General features: G+C 36.1%; 1 protein-coding gene across 2 annotated transcripts in view; it reads right to left on the reverse strand.

Moving 5' to 3' along the window:
• Window positions 1-656: 656 nt before the first annotated feature.
• Window positions 657-18,253, reverse strand: part of SLC16A7 (solute carrier family 16 member 7) — a 79,592-nt gene continuing 61,995 nt past the window's right edge. For both annotated transcript variants that reach the window (XM_005519305.3, XM_088054783.1), the window contains exons 3-5: window positions 12,946-13,089; window positions 10,574-11,386; window positions 657-8,168 (exon numbers count right to left, since the gene is read on the reverse strand). In XM_005519305.3, coding sequence (XP_005519362.1) covers window positions 7,897-8,168; window positions 10,574-11,386; window positions 12,946-13,089 — 1,229 coding nt within the window. In that variant the 3' untranslated portion in view covers window positions 657-7,896. The remainder of the gene's footprint in view (window positions 8,169-10,573; window positions 11,387-12,945; window positions 13,090-18,253) is intronic.

The following is an 18,253-nucleotide window of genomic DNA, read 5'->3' on the forward strand; positions in this document are numbered from 1 at the left end:
AATCATTCATCTTTTACAACTTTGTTTCCTAGTAGCTTACTGTGAATCTGCATAAAAGTGTGTAGATAGTATGCAAAGGTGTGTCTTAGTATTGTCTCTAACATCCCTTGTAATATCTTCATTTTAAATATCCAATCACATTCCGTAAATAAACAGCAATTTAACTGTGGGAAGCAATCCTAGACTGAAGTCAATTGACAAAAACATAAGAACAGATAACATTCAGAGGATTTTCAAAGTAAGACTTATCTACATACACTATTTCAAGATGTGGTTAAATTCCTCTTCTGTAGCAAAATGAGTATTGGTGATTAAGGAATAACATTCCATGTACATGGAATATAGGAACACATCCCAGTCCAAGTAATGCGGAAAAAAATCCCTGGTGTCCAGATGGTGTTTGAGTTATGTGTGAGAATAAATCCTAATATGGCAAAATTTGGAATAGCAAGGGGTTGGTACAATGTTCTCCTACTGGAAGTATCTTTTCTTCACAGGAAATCTTGAAGTTCTGTTTCTGTATGCAATGAGAAGTGATTTTGAGATCTTTGCTACAACAGAATAGTGAATCAATCTAAATATCTATGAATATTTACACACTCTGAAGATGTAAATAATTTACTATTAAGGAGCCTAAGAAAATAGAATTTACATCCTTTCAGAAACTTTACATGGAAATTTTATTTTCATTTTTCTTTTTTTCTCTCAATTGCTTACTATACACAATTTTCATTGTAATTTCCCATAAATATATATGGACAAACTTGACATATTACACAGTAGTACAAGCCTGGAATAGAAGTTAAGGAACAAAAATGCATTTAAATACAATTTAATGCAATGCATAAGCATTTTACAGGGTTAATATACATTATGAACAATGAATTTTGTCAGGTCAAAAAAAAAAAAGGATTTGGCATCTATAAAGAGAATGTTATAATTCGCTCATATCTCTTTGGAACATAAATAGCACCTCTAGCTAATAAATGATTGTCAAAAAAAAAAAAATCAAGCCAATATATTCAAGTAAAAACCATACAGTATTGCAAAATACAGAAAGGAAGAAACAACTTTATTAGTCAACAATAATGGTTACTGCATGTTTAATTATTGCATAGCAATACCAGGTTCTGTTGATCAACTGCAGATATGGTGAACTTTCCAAGTAGGCTGTAAGTGGAAAATGCAGCTGTATCACTCTTCAAGGAAAGGAATTTATGTCAGTGATTTATGTACCACTCTGAAAAATCTCCCAGTATTTTAAGGTAAACTTTAAGGTAAAACGTTTTAAAGAGTGAGAGCCAAATGTGGATTTTTCATGGGCTTGCCTACTTGCAGACAAATTAAAACCCCCAAAACCTGTAAAAGGTATGACACATCATCAGTGTTTTTAGTGAATAGTGTTCTGGACAATTTCAGATAATAATCTAACAGGAATATTGTGTACAGGCGCTTGAATAGCCTCACTTTCCATACTTGTTCCAAGAACATCATGTCCACCAATACTTTGTGTGAGCTGGTCATACATATCACATTATATGAAAACTCAGTATGTTGGCTGCAGTCTGTTCAGAGATCATTTAGCTAATATTTCCACAGCAATGGCACCCCACCAACAAGTTTGCCAACAATGTAGGATTTGCCGTTTACCTCAATGAACATTCTCAGTGATCTTAGGCTGCTTTGAACTGAGTCATGGTTGGAAACCAGTGTTATGTAATACTGCATCTTTTTGAACGAAGTTCTACTATAAATAAATCTAGCATATACTGAAAAATAACATATGCTTTTACAGAAAAGCTTCAGATTTTTCTGTCATTTGTGGAAGTTTTTTATTTGCTTACAATTATGTTTAATTTATCAGGCACAATATGCAATTACTCTAAAACATTATATATATTTTATATATACATAAATATATATAATATATATAAATTAGAGTTTTATATATAGGGGAATACATATATACACAAATACCACACCTGCATATATATTCCCTTATATATGTCCATATATACATTCACAGAAGACATAAACCATTTTCTCTGGAAATAAGAAAAATGAAGGTTATAAACTGCTCAAAGAATGCTTGGAAGGAAATTGATAATTTCCTTTGGGGTTAACAGACTTATTTGGATATTTATTTAAATATATCCTCTGTATTTTATAATCTACATTCAGAGTGTATGGTGGGATTTTTTAAAATTTATTTACATAGACTATTAAAATAACACATATTGTGCGTTAATTTAGGGACTGATTCATTAGGAATATTATGCAGACATAGCAAATTTGCCAGTTGTAATAAATCCTGCGTTTGCTGCGTTATATCTGACAGTCCTGAGATTTGGAATGGAGAAAATAAGGCTGAAATCTCCACTGAAGCCACATCACCTCCAATGTCTGATAAAGCTCTTTGATTGGTATTTTTATGTTGGCTTTAGTGGACTTTGTACTAGGTCCTAGAAGGCAAGAATGGTTTGAAGAATATCTTTGAAAGAACAATCATCTCTGGTTTTATAAAGAGCATATGAAGAATAATCATCATTCCTTGGCCCCAATCAAATATTTTGTGACTACTTCCTTCAACTGCCCCACAAAAGAAAAAGCTTTTATATGCTTTAACACGTTTTTTAAGCCTTAAATTTCTAAATCAGAGACACCTTTTTTTTTTTTCATGGATGCAAAATGTTCTGTAATAATTTTTAAAACTGTTTGGATATAGTAACTTTGTTAATTTTCCTAGTTCAGAAACTGTAAGAAAACAAAAAAGAAAAGCGGGCCAGCATCTCACAGAAAGATCAATAGATTTTGGATATCTAAATGACACATTTAGTTTTTATACCAGATTATTGATGCAAAAACTTTACAGGTATGTGTTGAGAATAAAGATATGCCAACTGATACAAATATGTGCTCATAGATATGCACTGTCTTGAAAACAGAAGTGTAAGCAGCTTTAAATTTCTGGGAGACGTTCTAATAGTCTGTACAGGTTTTACCATAATGCATTTTGTTAACTCTATTCTTCCAGGGTTGTGCAAGTCTCCAAACTTCAACTGAGAGGTAGATGATAAGAAAAAATTTGAACTGCAAAACTACAACATGCAAATTATGTTGAAATCAAACAGCAATGCTTATGCAAATTCTGATCAAAAATGTGATAGTACATGCAAACACTTTCATTATATATATCTATATTTGCACAAATATCAGAAGTGCACTCACCCTGAAAAAAATCCGAACAGCCTTGTTAAAACTGGTAAGCCATCTCTGAAAATAATTATTTTAAAACTCCTTTAATATTCCTCTCTGTGAGTAGAAAAATAGTCATCTATAGAGAAACTAACAAAAATTGCCAGATTCAATTTTGTTACAGGCAAAATTGCCAGTATCATTTATAGCATGTTCATCTATAAAAGTGGTGACTGGCTTTGTTTAGTGAAATCCTGATAGCAGTTCAAAATCTGGCTGCATATGGTGTCTGTAACTCATGTGTTCCAGTAATATCTCTGTACTAATATTCACAACCAGATGCGAAAGAAGCAAGTGTAAAGTGTTGCATTTGACAACATGCCAAATGTGTCATTGCAGGAAAAACAAGAAAGGATTAAAGATAAATCACTGCATACCCAGCCCAAATTTTTTGTCTTACATGAAAATCAAGTATGGGGTGTTGGAGGTGGGGAATGTTTAAAAGGAATGAGAATTTTCTGTGAGGAACAATCATGTACACATTGCCAAATGTTTTTTCAGCATAGTGGATGTTGATGTGCAACATGACCATTAAAATTCATGTGAATTTTGAATCAATGTCAGTGAAATTGCTGCCATTCACTTCAGCAGTAAGGCTGAACTTCCTCTCAATAAGGACAGCCTCACTTAAAAAAATCTATTTGAAGATGAAGTAAGATTTTCCCTAGCTCTGTCAAAACAGCTCACAAAACTCCTGAAATAAAAGCATTATAGTCTTTCATATAAAAAGATGCTTTTTTGAACTTCATAGAAATACAGAACTAACAGCAATTGCAACCACAGTTCAATGGGGAGAGAAGGGTGCGGTGAAATTTTGATAGGTTCCTGAAACAGTACTGAGAATTATTAGTGAGGAGTATTTCTCTGGAGTTGGAAAGGGCAATACAGGAGAATTCTCCAGCTAACAGAGTGCATGACATAAAAAAACCCAAGAGAGAAGTATCTGGATATGTACTTTAAAACTACTTGAAATTTAATCCTGATATTAAATTGGGGGAAATATTATTGATGCTATCCACCTTCCTGCTAGTTTTAAAATTTTGGCATTATTTTTTTCTAGAAGAGAAAAAGGGAAATCAGATTTAGTAATAATTAGCAGAGAAATTGAAAGAGTGAAGTATACATGAGTATAAATGAGAATAAGATGAATTAATTATTTGCTTGCACTGACTGAGACTACTGATTCCTAGAGCACATAAGAGATGCATGTGCTAGGAAGCTTGAGTACATTTCTTCATCACTGATATGGGGCATGTCTTATGACCCTTCAGTTGTTCAAACTGAGGGTGAGGTAATTAAGAGAACCCAGAGCAATTTAGAGAGATTATGCATATACCCAGGTCTAATCTCGAAAGCAGAAACGTAGTGATGAAATGACTTACAGTACAAATTACAGGTCAGTGCAAGTAAGAGTCATATTCAAGAGTCTGAAGGGAAGTTATACTCATTTTGCTACTTTGATGCTCAGAATACAGTCGATTCAAGGCAATTTATTAATATCATTACTTTTAGAAATGAGAGCTACCTATACTAGGAAATTGCCCCTTTAGGACCTGTTATTTGGAAGACACAGGTTTTTAATTCGAAGCAGTTTTTGCATAGATAGGGTTCCAATTTTCTTCGCTCATCTCTGGGTTTTAACTTCTTTAATATTCAGTAGTATCAAGAGTATGCTGATAGGTTTCATTTTGTTGCTATTATTAAGAGAAAGAGTAATGAAAAAGGTGTACGGAAATGTTTAACTTGACTCTTCTTGCTTTATATTGCTCTAGTTGCCTGACATGTCATTTTGCCTTATGGGATTAAAAACTGCACATTGGTGAGTGGTGGTAAAGCAGCCCTTGCACTCCTATTATCTTTTAACATAATTGACCAGAGATGTAAGAGTAGCATCTCTGTAGAGTGTTTATAGAAATTTTTATTTCCTCTGAGACAGTAACATAATTTTTGCTAGAGGTGGTCAGGTGTGTCTATGGCTCGAGGAACTTCTTTTTTCCCTTATTTCCTATGCCATGTTGTTTTGTATTCTGTGATCCTGCACAGAACAGGCAAGTTGCCTGCATATTTCCTGAGAGAACTTTTTTTTTTTTTTTATCATCATCTTTCTGAATCCTTTATTTACTCAACAGCAACTTTTAGTCAGCCTTCGGTCAAAAGCTGACAGTTCTTTTCTTCTACCCTGTCTTCCTAATCATGCTGCTTTTTTGCAAAGAGATAATAAGCACCTACAATTTTACCTCAGACATTTTGGTTCAGCTCCTCTATTAATCTCTTTTCAAATAATCTCTGCCTTTCTATCGGTGGCTGTCAAGAGCAGTGATATTCCTGATGACTACTCTTCAGCTGAAATTTAAGTTCATCTTACACAATCCAGTATATATAACCAATAATCCTCACTGTATGAAAGCTTAGTGTCTATGAAGCTCATCACTTTCTGGCTACGGGCACGCAAGGCCGTCACAGACCCTGGAATTCACTCAGTACGTTTGTACAGCCAAAAAGAGAGCAATGCTTTCATGTCATGGGGTGCTGGTAAGGCTAAGGTTCAGAGGAAGGTGCAATGCATTTATTTCCTCTCTGAACCTGGGGGTTGGCAGAAGAACTGTAATTTTACTGGGACTGAATCATTCCTCTTTACACAGTCCATGGCTCAAATCTGAATGTGCAACGCATATTTTCTCCCAAAACTCTGAAATGCATATATTTTGTTTCTGATGCTCCTAAAAATTTACAGGATTTGTTGGAGAAGTTTGGTTTTCCTGAATATAGCTAGGTAAAAAGTAGGTATTAAATTCTGTACCATGCTGAGAGTAGATTAATGATATTTCTCCCCAAAAGAGTGATGAGAAAACTAAAAAATTCAGCAGTACTGTGGAACTTTATAAACTGATAATCCAGCAAAACAGAAGCAAGCACTATCAACATTTTTAGAAAAAAAATTAAAATAATATTGAACATAATAATATTAGGAAATAACTTTCTTAAAAGCCCTCTTGTATCTACTAGATTTTACTATTGATTTTTAGATTTTGTTATTGGCACTTCAAAGGGTGTTTATCACAGTTAGCTTTCTGTCCAATATATTTCCATCTTTTGAGATTTAGAAGAGGACTAAAATGAATAATTTTCTTTTCCTGGAATTGAGTGTAGGTGTATCCTGCATAAACAGTGCATACATGTTTTATGAATCAGACCCTTAATTTTCACAATTTTTGAGGCATTTATAAGCATCCCTCCAAAATGAATAGCACCTTTCCTTACCTAGAAATAAAACAGAAATAATTTCACATATTACCTTCAGAAGCTTGCACTTTTAACTTTCAAACAAAATACTAAAATATTTCTATAAAGTAAAATTGTAGATTTATGCTTTCTTTGTCTAAAGGAAGAGGAACAATTGTGTGCATTTTAATTTATATGACAGTCTGCATGAAATTGTAGACACAAGACTAAACATCCTGCATAAAACTGATGTGTCAATACAAAGCTTCCAGACTGGCATTGTCAAGGTGCCTTGCAGCATTTTGCTCAAAGCAGCACTACAAAAATAAAAAGTAGCTTTTCACTAAATTCCTGGGAAAGGGAAGGGGAACTGCTATGAAGCTACCTGTCTGCAAAGATCTGAAGTTAGATCTTAAATCTCCTCTCAGGAAACCATCAAACAACTAACGACTTGTCAATAAAGCCAAGCATCTACTTTGAAGTCATTGTCATGAAACTCATTAAGGCCACAAAAGCCAAGGGTTAGTATCCTTTTAACATCAGCAGATTATGAATCTAGTCCCTTTAGGAAAATGGCTTCACATTCTGATACAGATCCTTCAGCTACACAGAAATACACAGTCAAACAAACTGATTGCCACTCTTGTTAGAAATGTAAATCTCGGGTTTAAACCTTTTATGTACAGGCAGATTTTAGCATAGTTTGAATTAGCAAAGTGTGAACGTACTTTGAATTCAAATATATATGTTGAAGTACTATGTAATCAGCTATCACTGGAAGAAACTACTTCTGGAGTATATTATAAATCAGCTTTTAATTGTGTTTTAGAGATGTGTTCACCAATTATTTGTCTCCTAAACTTAACCTTTATAGCCATAATTGCTTATGCAGACATATTTTTCACCTAGTGGGCATACAAAAGAGAAGAATGTTTCAGTGTGCTTCAGTCAGGTATTGAGTCTCTTTTGAAACAAACCTTCGACTTTATGTTCTCTTTAATATTAGTGCTAAGTAGAGTTTGGGCAGATTATTTCAGTCGATTTTAACCACATCGTAAAGATGAATGCAAGTATCTTCCCAAATAAGATTAGGAGATACTTTTGCATTAGATATACTTCTGAAACAAAACTGTTTGTCATTGGAAGGCTTTATAGCCTGGTTTATCTGACTCTTGCTTGTCCAGAGTCAAAATTTAATGGATTCATTTGCATTGAGTCACTACCTCTGTAATAGTAATTTTGTATCGCTGAAACAAATAAACTGTAGATAGTAATTTAGCTTAGAGTCTTGCCATAGGGCAAAAATCTGATCCCATCCAATATTGTGACTGATCATTATTACCACAAAACCTGGCCTGTGTCTTGAAGACATATTCCTAATGGAAGTCATAAATGTTGCCTTCTGAGCTATATTTCAGATTAAATATTGGTTTCTCTTTCTGACGGATCTTCAAGAGCTTTATCAGCTCTGCTGGAAGCATCTTCATTCTCATTGTTTGTTAATGGTTCTGCTTCCTTTGGGTCAGCATTCTTCTGTGCTTTCTGCTTCTCATCTTCTAACTTCTTTTCTTTTGCCAAAAGCCTGTAGTTGATGGCATTGCCAATGAACAACCAGATACTGGCCACAGTCACAATCACTCCGCAGACAAAGTACATGTACTGGTATTCACCAGTGACATCTACTAGCCAACCTGAAATACAAAGATAAGAGGAGAGAAAAAGAGTATTTAGGCTAGGATACCAAATACAATCCACATCTTTCCCATGGAGAAATATCTATATATTTTTTGGTTTTGAAGTTGGAGCAGAAAAGCATTTTCAACATGTTAAAGTTGTCTAACATAGACAGTGGAACTCTATAAAAAAACCCTGAATTAGTCAAGATAGCAACTGCCATTGAAGACACTGACAATAATAAAATATTGAAGAGAAAGTAAGTAAAGCTTAATGAATAATGGCAGAAAGCTTTTCAGTTCTTTTATTTTCATTCTTTCATTGCCTTATTATTTTATTCACCTCCTAATTGTGTTTCCTATTGTTTGGAGTGACAGTCTGACACTCACTGAGGCTGCATAAACACAATAGAATGAAGAGGTATGTGCCTTTTTAGGCTGCTGTCTCTGTGCATCAGATGCCTGCTTTTCACATTTACTTTCCTGTGACTGGTGAAAGAGATAGAAAGGCTTGTCCCTTCAGCCATCATGCTCAACTACTGAGTTTTAAACTCTGAGCCCTGTACCTAAAATTTACATTCAGCTCTTTGAGATTAAATTTCTTTATGACAAGAAGAGTAAAATATAACAGTTCTTCCCATTTATGAGACATTCCTTCTAAATTTTCCCATCTCCCAAATTAACATTTGTAAGTATCCAAGTATTTAGCTCTGAACTTTCATACACTATAATTGAAACTCACAGGGTAACCTGCACGCTTCAATTTAGTGTGTCTTTAGACGCTTTTAGTGGGTTGAAAACAAAATGCCACTCTATTCACCTGGTATGTATTTACAAACCATGAAATTATTCCAGGCTTCTCTGTTTTTTTCACAAACCTAGTATAAGGACAAACTCACATAGCACTGCAAGTGTACAATTCACCTATTAGTGTAAACAGTGCAATTTGCTGATTTTTATCAACTAGTAGTCTCATAAAAATATATTTAAAAACAAAATTCTGAATTAGCAATGTTTCAGCATACTATTTTAAAACATATGAACTAGTCAAAACTGGAGCTTAGCTTTTCCATGTGTTCATCCCCTTTGTTCCCTCTGTTTACAAGTTAAATCAATTATTCATAGTGTTATAGTACAAAAAATGTTTTCCAAAACTCCTGAAAAGTTAATATACTGAAAAATAAATAACTGTGAAAGCTACTGCTCCATAAATACTAGATTTAGTACCTTTTGAGTTAATGCTGATTTCAGAACCAGACTGAAAAGCCTGGACTCCAGAGGTTACAGACTCAGACCTCCCACTAGGTGGCATAGAAAGAGTCTGTGTGAGGATATATTTTGCTCTACCTTTGTCAAAGTGGATTTGTATTTTAAATTCTGAGAAAAATATGGAATGCCTTTAGAAGCATTAAAAATTTACTTGTCCAAATATTATTTTACTGAAGTGAGTGGAATTTTTTAGGCATGTTCAGAATTGCACACAACAATGCAATTTTCATGTAAACACTGACAGTAATCTGAAGTACTTTGGTATATATAAATGCTTTCAGGCACACGTAATCTTGCAGACTTCTGAAACAGTTCTAATGTGGGTACAGTATATGTTCAGAAGGCTGTCAATCTCACTATCTTTATATTTTCATACTGTTGGGCTTATACTGCAACACACACACCAAGATACACACCAATGCTTCTCAATAAAATGAGATCATCTATTTTTTTAAGCTCTTATATCATCAGAAATCTCAATAATACAAAGCTTACCTCCAGCATTACTGAATACTGACAAAAAAAAGCTAGCAAACAGAAAATACTTTTTGAAAATATCTTCTGAAAATACTCCTCATTTTTGCTGCTAGAAGCCCAAGTGTTATAAACATAGTCTAAGCGATACATCTAGGCTCCCTTTAAGACCCCTTTACACTTGAAAAGAGAAGCTGGCCACACTGGCATCTTTCAGTCAGGTGGCCCTCTGGATTGCCTTACCCACATCTATTTGCTATTAGCTACAGGCTAAAGAACTGGCTGTGAGCAGAGCTGGGATGTGAAATCAGGCCAGGGCGCAATGCTCCACAGCATCCTGATGGAATCCCACCATGTGTGCACCCTGCCTAAAATGCTGAGCAGGCCTGTGTTCCTTCTGACACTCTCCTAATAGTTTTTCCTCTCTGGAAATGCCAATTCTCTCTGTTTAGGTAAATTAAAGTTGTTTAAGCAAGCGTAAATGAGCACTCCTCAAGCTGCTCCTAGGCTGGAGAAAAGTAACTGATGCAGTTATTTTTTACTGTCAGGCTGTTACGGTACATTTCTAGTCACAGTGAAAACATTAAATAACATTAAGAACAATGTTTATATTAATTCAATGTTACATTGCAAGATTATGCAGTAATGTCTGAGAAAAATGGAAACAAACAGATTCTTACCTCCTAGAGGAGGGCCTATGAGCACAGGGCAACATTCCACAATGGTGACAAGTCCCACCGCACTGGAAAATCTGGCAGCTCCAACAAGGTCCATCAATGTCTCAAAAAGAACGCTGCTAACCATTCCAAATGCAAACCCAAAAAATACAGCATATATCACCAAGCCAGTGTAATTTTTTGCCAGAGGGCACAAGATATGACAGACACCATTGTACAAGACAGCAAAACTAAAAAAATACTGAATCTTTGGCCGGATAAACCTGGAGTTTGCTACAAGTCCCATGGAAGGCCTAGCAAACATGTCTACAAAGGCTAAGATAGAGAGCAAAAAAGCAGCAGAATATTCATCAATTCCCTTGTGCTTGGCATAAGGAGCCAAGAATACTATTGGAGCAAAGAAACCAATAAACATAATGACATTTCCTGACAAATATATCAGAAAACCTCTGTGTTTGAAGAGAGACAGATCTAGATACTTATTCATAGTTTGCCAACAAGACTTCTTGTTGTTTTTGTGCAAGGCAGAATCTCCTGTGCCTTTTTCAACATCTTTTTTCACAGGAGGGACTTTTTTCGGTCCAACAGGTCTCATAAGTGACCCAGCCACACAGCAGTTCAAAAGAAGTCCTCCCAGAATAAGAAAGCTTCCTTTCCAGCCAAAAGCATTAAAGAGGAATTGATTGAGAGGTGCCAATGTGCTCAGAAACACTGGACTTCCAGCCATTGCCAATCCATTAGCGATGGGACGCTTCTTATAGAAATACTTGCCAATCATGGTCAAGGCAGGCTGTAAGTTGAATGCTAAACCCAGACCTAAACAACACATAAAAGACAATATTATTGCAGGCCATGCAGTGAAAAACACATCCCACATCTTTCAAATTATTTTTAAAATGACCAGTGTCCAATCTAGGGATTCTCAGTATAGAAACCAATTAGCAGCAGAGAACGAAACAGAGCCTGATTTCTGTCTATGAGTGTTCATACAAGACTGTGTCATGGTGGTATTTGGTCATTTTTCCCTGTAGTGCTGCACTGAAAGCCAAAACTCCTTTTTGTGTTTCAGCAATGACAGAGACAGGGGAATCACATACAGAAGAATGATGGTATCAGTGCCTTGGCTCACCATTTTTATATTTGCTAAACTATAATACAATTCTCTCTTGGCTCATTTAACAGAAGTTATTAAATGTCACCTCAGCTACAATAAATGTAGGGTTTATTTAAATGCATAAATCTCCTAATTTCTTATTTCCAACCCTAATTAAGATCCAACTTGTCTGCAAAACTGGAGCATAAAATGGCAAATTGTTTTCCAGCACATTCAGCTCTCCTTCCCCAGGTCACTATTAAGGGGCTGTAAAGGACACACATGGGAGCAGACCACCTACCCACATCAGCTGAGTGTATAAACTGAACCCGAAGCTGAACCTCTAGGCTTTCTCTCTGTATTAAGACATCTAAGCCATAAACTCTAATATGCATCTGCTTGATGGTACAGGAGAGAAGCTTTCTTCCTTGATAGGCCCATTCCTGAACTCTGACTTTACTCTTTCACCAAGTTTAGGATGTCAAAAATAAGAGTTTTAAGGATTAATCAATCAAGGAATAAGAAAAGGACTCCTTTAGTCTCACTCTAAATGAAGATGAGCCTGATTATACAGGTATTATCTTATTCATTTATTACCCGCCAATATTTCACATCTCCTCCCTTATTTTGAGAATGGAGTTTAAAAAAAACCCACAACTTTAAATAAGGAGATTCTTTAATTTACTGGCATTACAATAACATTAAGTCATTACTTTAGGCAATATCAAGGCCATTGATAGATGATTATGAATAATTTTATTTGGTGATTGACCCCGGGCGGATTTTAAACAGAAAACTATTGAACTTAAAGTTGTTATATTTTCTGTGAGAGTCTGTGAATGTACAAACCAGCTACAGAAAGCTGATACGAGCTTTTGCAATGCTACTAGAATTTGGCTAGCCTCTGACACCCTGTTTGCAGTGCAACATGATTGAAAGCCACAACAACGAATGTGAAATTGTACACGAATGACTGTAGTAAGTGCTGTCATGAGCCAATCCACTTTTATACCATAATTATAGTGCAATGTGGAAAAGTACATACATACAGCATTTATTGAATAAATTCATCCATTGTTTTGGAATCATCCTAAGAAAGAATTTAACATCATACCAGTTAATTTAAAGGATTAGAAAGTTCAGGTAGCTGAAATTAACAGATCTTACTACCTTCTTAGATTGCATCTCAGAATACCTGATCAGTGAGGCTCATTAGTAGAACAATATTGGAAATAGGTTGATATAACATAACATAAAATAACCTTTTAAACAGGACTCTTACCTCCAACCACACCAATACATATATAAAGTTCAAGGACGCTATTGCAGAAAGAGGATGCAATCATTCCAAAAGAACACAGGATACCCCCTGCAATCATCACAGGCCGGCTACCATACTTATTCACCAAAATGCTGCTTATAGGACCTGTTGGTAGAAAGAAAATGAAATTTCAGGTAACAGGTAACTCCATCTTTATATTTACAACATGTCGGAATGCTTTCCTCTTCCATCCTGGAAAATGTTAAACTGTTTCTATACCAATCTGTCTTACAAACACTCTGTGAGTTTGCAGACACAAGACTGGATGTGGATATACTGCCTCTATGACAATATAAGTATTGATTAGTTATGGAGATGGATAAAAAGATTAAAGACATCAGACAAGCAAGAGGGATTGTTACAGTTCACAAACAACCAATACCAAGATTGGTCAATGGAAGTTTTGAAAGTATAAGGACTGAAGAATTTCAAGTATGAGGCAGGTATCAAAACTCCACAGAGCAGGAAAAACCTCCAGGCAAGCACACTAAAATTACTTAATACTGCAGCATGTCCTGCACCCCTCCTTAGAACCACACATAGGCTTAAAAATATTGTCAAATCAGAACATAAATATCTGGCTCCTAAGGCTTGCTTTCCCTTACTTCATCAAGAGGGCAGTGTTAATGGGCAGTAAGATGACTGTAGGCTGTCTGGGAAAATCTAAAATGTGATTTAGCATAAAAACCTATAAACTCCTAAAATATTGCTATAGGTCCATTTTTCAGTTTCAACTGCAATTCAGTTTATGGTTTAATTACATCCATACTAGCCAGACAGCTAGTGAGCAATTTAGCATGACATACATTATATGTTTTTGAACAACCAGGGCTAGAATAGATGGTGTGCTACTTATCAAGATTAAGAGGTTGTCAAAACTCTTTAGGTAAACCTACATACCATCTGATTGCACTATATTCGGCCCAAACCATTACAAATAGTCGTGCTTTTGCAATAATGAAAGTTATCGAATACAAATATTTTTACAAAAATAAAAGCAGAGAACTCAAAAAATGCAACATCATAAAAAGCAATGCATTTCAAACTTAAGATAGAGCAGACACCTAGCACAAAGTGGAATGCCTTGATTTGCATCTTAAATCACTACAAATTATTCACTATACTGGTAACAGTTTTAAGTCTCTGTTTTTATAAATATCTAATGGAATAAATGCCAGAAACTTCATGCAGTGAAAAGCCAAATCCAATGAAATTTAAAAGTGTGCTTTCATGGGCAAAGTTATATTTTAGACTCCACTCTTTGAATTACCTTAAATGTGTTAGAGTATTATTATTGATAGACTGAAATGTTAGTTACTATTTGTATACACACAACAGAAGTCATAAGAATATGCCAAATTATCAAATTTTTCCTTACTTCTGTATGGAAATAAGCTTCTGCAATGTTGCCCTGTGCCTGACTGTCTTTCTAATAACTCATGAATACAGAGATCAACTTGAAATTAACTTGACTGGAAAGCAAAGATTTGAGTGATGTTTGGATTTTAGTTTGTGTATTCATTAAATAGCTTGAGTCTCAAGGAGTTTTAAGCATAACCATATATTGAAGCCAACCGAGTTAAACATCCACAGCATGGAATGGACACCCAAATAGACAATAGCCCAGGGATTCTTAAAAGACCTTAGAACACTTATGAAGCACTACAACATTTGACTGACAGCTTATATGATGACATAACTAACATTTCTTTATTTCCATTCAAGGGGAACCACTAAGCAGAACTATGGCAAACAAGGCTTTCCTCTTTGAGACCATATGAAGAAAGCAGTAAAACATGGAAGAACATGATTGATTTTTTTTTTTTTTTTTTAATAGAGCTATGTTTGGAATATCAGTGGTTGGGCTCATGTCTGAGTTAGAAAGCAAGCCCTTTTGCAATATGTAAACAATAGAAATAATTTCTCTGAGTAAAAAAAAAGACCCTTTTAAGCAGGAATCTCTTTTTAACTCAAAGCAAAAGGTTTCATCCCAGTATCCTATAAGTTTGAAAATAAATAAATCTAAGGCAAGTAAAAAAAATCTAAGTGTTGCTATTGCTAAACACAGTGACAGTATTCACTTAAGACATATCAAAACAGTTATTTTAAATTTTTTTAAAAAATAATTTCCCAGTTCTTCCTGTGATGAGATGGAAGTATTTACAAAACTGAAAGTGAAAAATTTGTTTAGTATTTGTGAGAGTTCCTTACCAGAAGACTGCATCTCTGAAGATCTTCACTGTGCAGTTACACTGGGACTTTTAAGTTACAGCTTTCCTGACCAAAGGACGTAATGTTAGCTTCACCTACAAGAACTAATAGCTGACCTCAAATATGGATGTATTCATTTAGGTAGATTGTCTGAGCCTGACTCTATACTTTCAAATTACATAAATCTGGAATGCATGATGAATTTAAAAATCCTTTAAATTTAAATACTCTCTTTGAGATGCTTTCTTTAAGTTAATGATGTGCACTTACCAGCACAGCTCCACTTATTCTCAGGTTTTCTTTAGGTATATTCCAGTATTTTGATTTAAAATTTGCACATGTGAGAAATATCAATTGTTTTACAAGCCATAAAGTTAGTTTAAGCTCCCTAAATTATCTAGGAAATTTTCCAATGTGGTAACTAGGTTAAACATTCTATTCTGATATCTGTATATACACTTGATTATGAAGTCTTGTAAAATAATGCATATTCATACCTTAACATAGATGATTCTACATAAATTCCAGCTGTTTGCCTGTCATCATATGTTTTATAGCCTTGTACAAATTTCATGTCACATCTAACTTCTTCTACAATTATTTAAGCAGTGCTCACGTGCCAGCATAGGTCCTTGTGTGTTCTTTCTTTTTAAACAAAGGAAGATTAAGCAGTTTAAATACTATTACACTATGGATGCTAACTATGAAAAAAGGCAGAGAGCACAGTGCTTGTGAAAAAGCAGGCCGCATAACTTTCTCAGTCTCGCCTGAGAAAGCGGCCTGGGAAATCATAAGGAGGAATTAAAATAATCCTCAGAGATAGAAAACAGCCTTGCAGGTGCTGTTTGTCAGTTTCTTGTTTTCTTGCAAGAGAAGGTCGAGGGGTGGTGAACCCCACTGCCCAATGATGGTGATGTGTTAGTTTACTAACCAATAAGAGTTTCACTTTTCTGCACTTTCACTTATCGGTCTGTAAAAGAAGATCTGAGGTAATAAACCGGAAGAGAAAGAACTTTCCTGTTCAACTCACAAGAGGGTTTGTGTCCTTCTTCTTACCGTTCCAAATAAAGTGACATCACACTGCCAAAACCTTCCTATACATTAATGTATGTTAATGTACTAAAGGACTACTGGATCTCTGAATCTACTTGCCTGAAGCCTGAAGTAACTGCATAACAGATGTTAAGTCAGGATACCCACAAGAATATTTATTCTGGTCTCTCCCTTAACAGCCACAAACCATCAGCCACGAAAGATTATATATTCCCTAAACCAAATTTAAGACTATTATGGTAATATGCTAACACTCTCACAGCTGTATTTTTGTTTTATATCTTTCTGTTTCAGGCAAAGAACCAGGCTGTGAGAAGGTGTAATACAGCAACTGTAACCAGTGCCACTGAAAAACAGTTTCAGGAGCCGCTGTGCTTTATAAAACAAGAAAAAAATAGATGCTTTTTACATTGTCTGTCATTATGCCAAGGGAAAAGAGGCAAAAGTAATTTCAGCTGTGTGAGCAGAGATGGGATCATGCATTTTGGAGCTGTTTATGATGTTTCATACAGTCTATAATACTGTGACACCTATGTTCTGTTTCAAAGGCTCAAAAGAGCATTTACATGCATTTGTGCACAGAGAAATTGTGGATGTTGAGAGTATGTTTAGATTAGATGTCATGAAGAAAATCTTCATTGTGAGGCTGGTGAGGTGCTGGAAGGGGTTGCCCAGAGAAGCTGTGGCTGCCCCATCTCTGTGAGTGTTCTAGGCCAGGTTGGATGCGGCTCTAAAAAATCTGGTCTGCTGGCAGGTGTCCTGTCCATGGCAGGGGGGCTGGAACTAAATCATAGCATCAGCCATAAAATGGCCTGGCTTGGAAGGGACTTTAAAAGTCATCTTTCTCAAACCCTTTAAGGTCATTTGCAAAAAAGTTCCTCTCCATCCTTCTTGCAGGTTACCCATCAGCCCTCTCTTTTCCAGGATGAACAATCCCAATTCGCTCAATCTTTCCTCACAAGAGAGATGCTCCATCACTCTAATCATTGCATCTAATCATCTTGGTGGCCTCATCTGGACTTGATCCAACAAGGTCCTTCCTGTGGAAGGTCTCACAGAGGGATGCAGCACTGCAGTTTGCAGAATATAGAGGCAGAACAGAGCAGAGGGGCAGAATCCCCTTCCTCCCCTGCTGCCCACGCTGCTCTGGATGCAGCCCAGGACACGTTTGGCTCTCTGTGCTCAGAGTGCCCATGGCTGGGTCATGTCCAGCTTCTCCTGTACCAGCTCCCCCAAGTCCTTCTCAGCAGGGCTGCTCTGATCTGTTCATCCCCAGCCTGTGCCCATACCAGGGTTTGCCCCATCCAGGTGCAGCACCTTGCACTTGGCCTTGTTAAACCTCATGAGATTCCCATGGCCCCACTGCTCAAGCCTGTCCAGGTCCCTCTGGATGGCATCCCATCCTTCAGGTGTGTCATCTGCACCACTCAGCTCGGTGTCATCTGCAAACTTGGTGAGGGTGCACTCGATCCCTTCATCCCTGTCATTAATGAAAATATTAAATATGACAATTATAATAATAAATATGGTCCCAGCGCAGACCCCCGAGGGACGTCATGTGTCACAGATGTCCATCAGGACTCTGAGCCATTGACCATTACCCTCTGGATGTGGCTGTCCAACCAATTCCTTATCCAGCTAAGAGTCTATTCATCAAGTCCATCTCTTAATTTAGAGACAAAGATGTGAGGGATCAGGCCAAAGAGTTTACAGAAGTCCAGAGAGATGATATCTGTAAACCTTCACCCCATCACAGAAGGCCAATAGGTTGGTCAGGCAGGACTTGCCTTTTGTGCAGCCATGCTGGCTGTCCTGAATCACCTCCCTGTTTTCCATGTGTCTTAGCAAAGCTTCTAGGAAGAGCTGCTCCATTAGTCCTAGTTTGACTTCTTACTGCTATAGCACAGTGATATAAATAGAGATCATACTGTAATTTGTTTTGCATACTGCCAGTGCATTTATGCATTTTTATTTTTCTACCTCCATTAATCTTATTATGGAACTA

The sequence above is a fragment of the Pseudopodoces humilis genome, chromosome 5, assembly GCF_049639895.1.
Source record: "Pseudopodoces humilis isolate 2021_Gansu_Grassland_sample_001 chromosome 5, ASM4963989v1, whole genome shotgun sequence".
NCBI lineage: Eukaryota > Metazoa > Chordata > Aves > Passeriformes > Paridae > Pseudopodoces > Pseudopodoces humilis.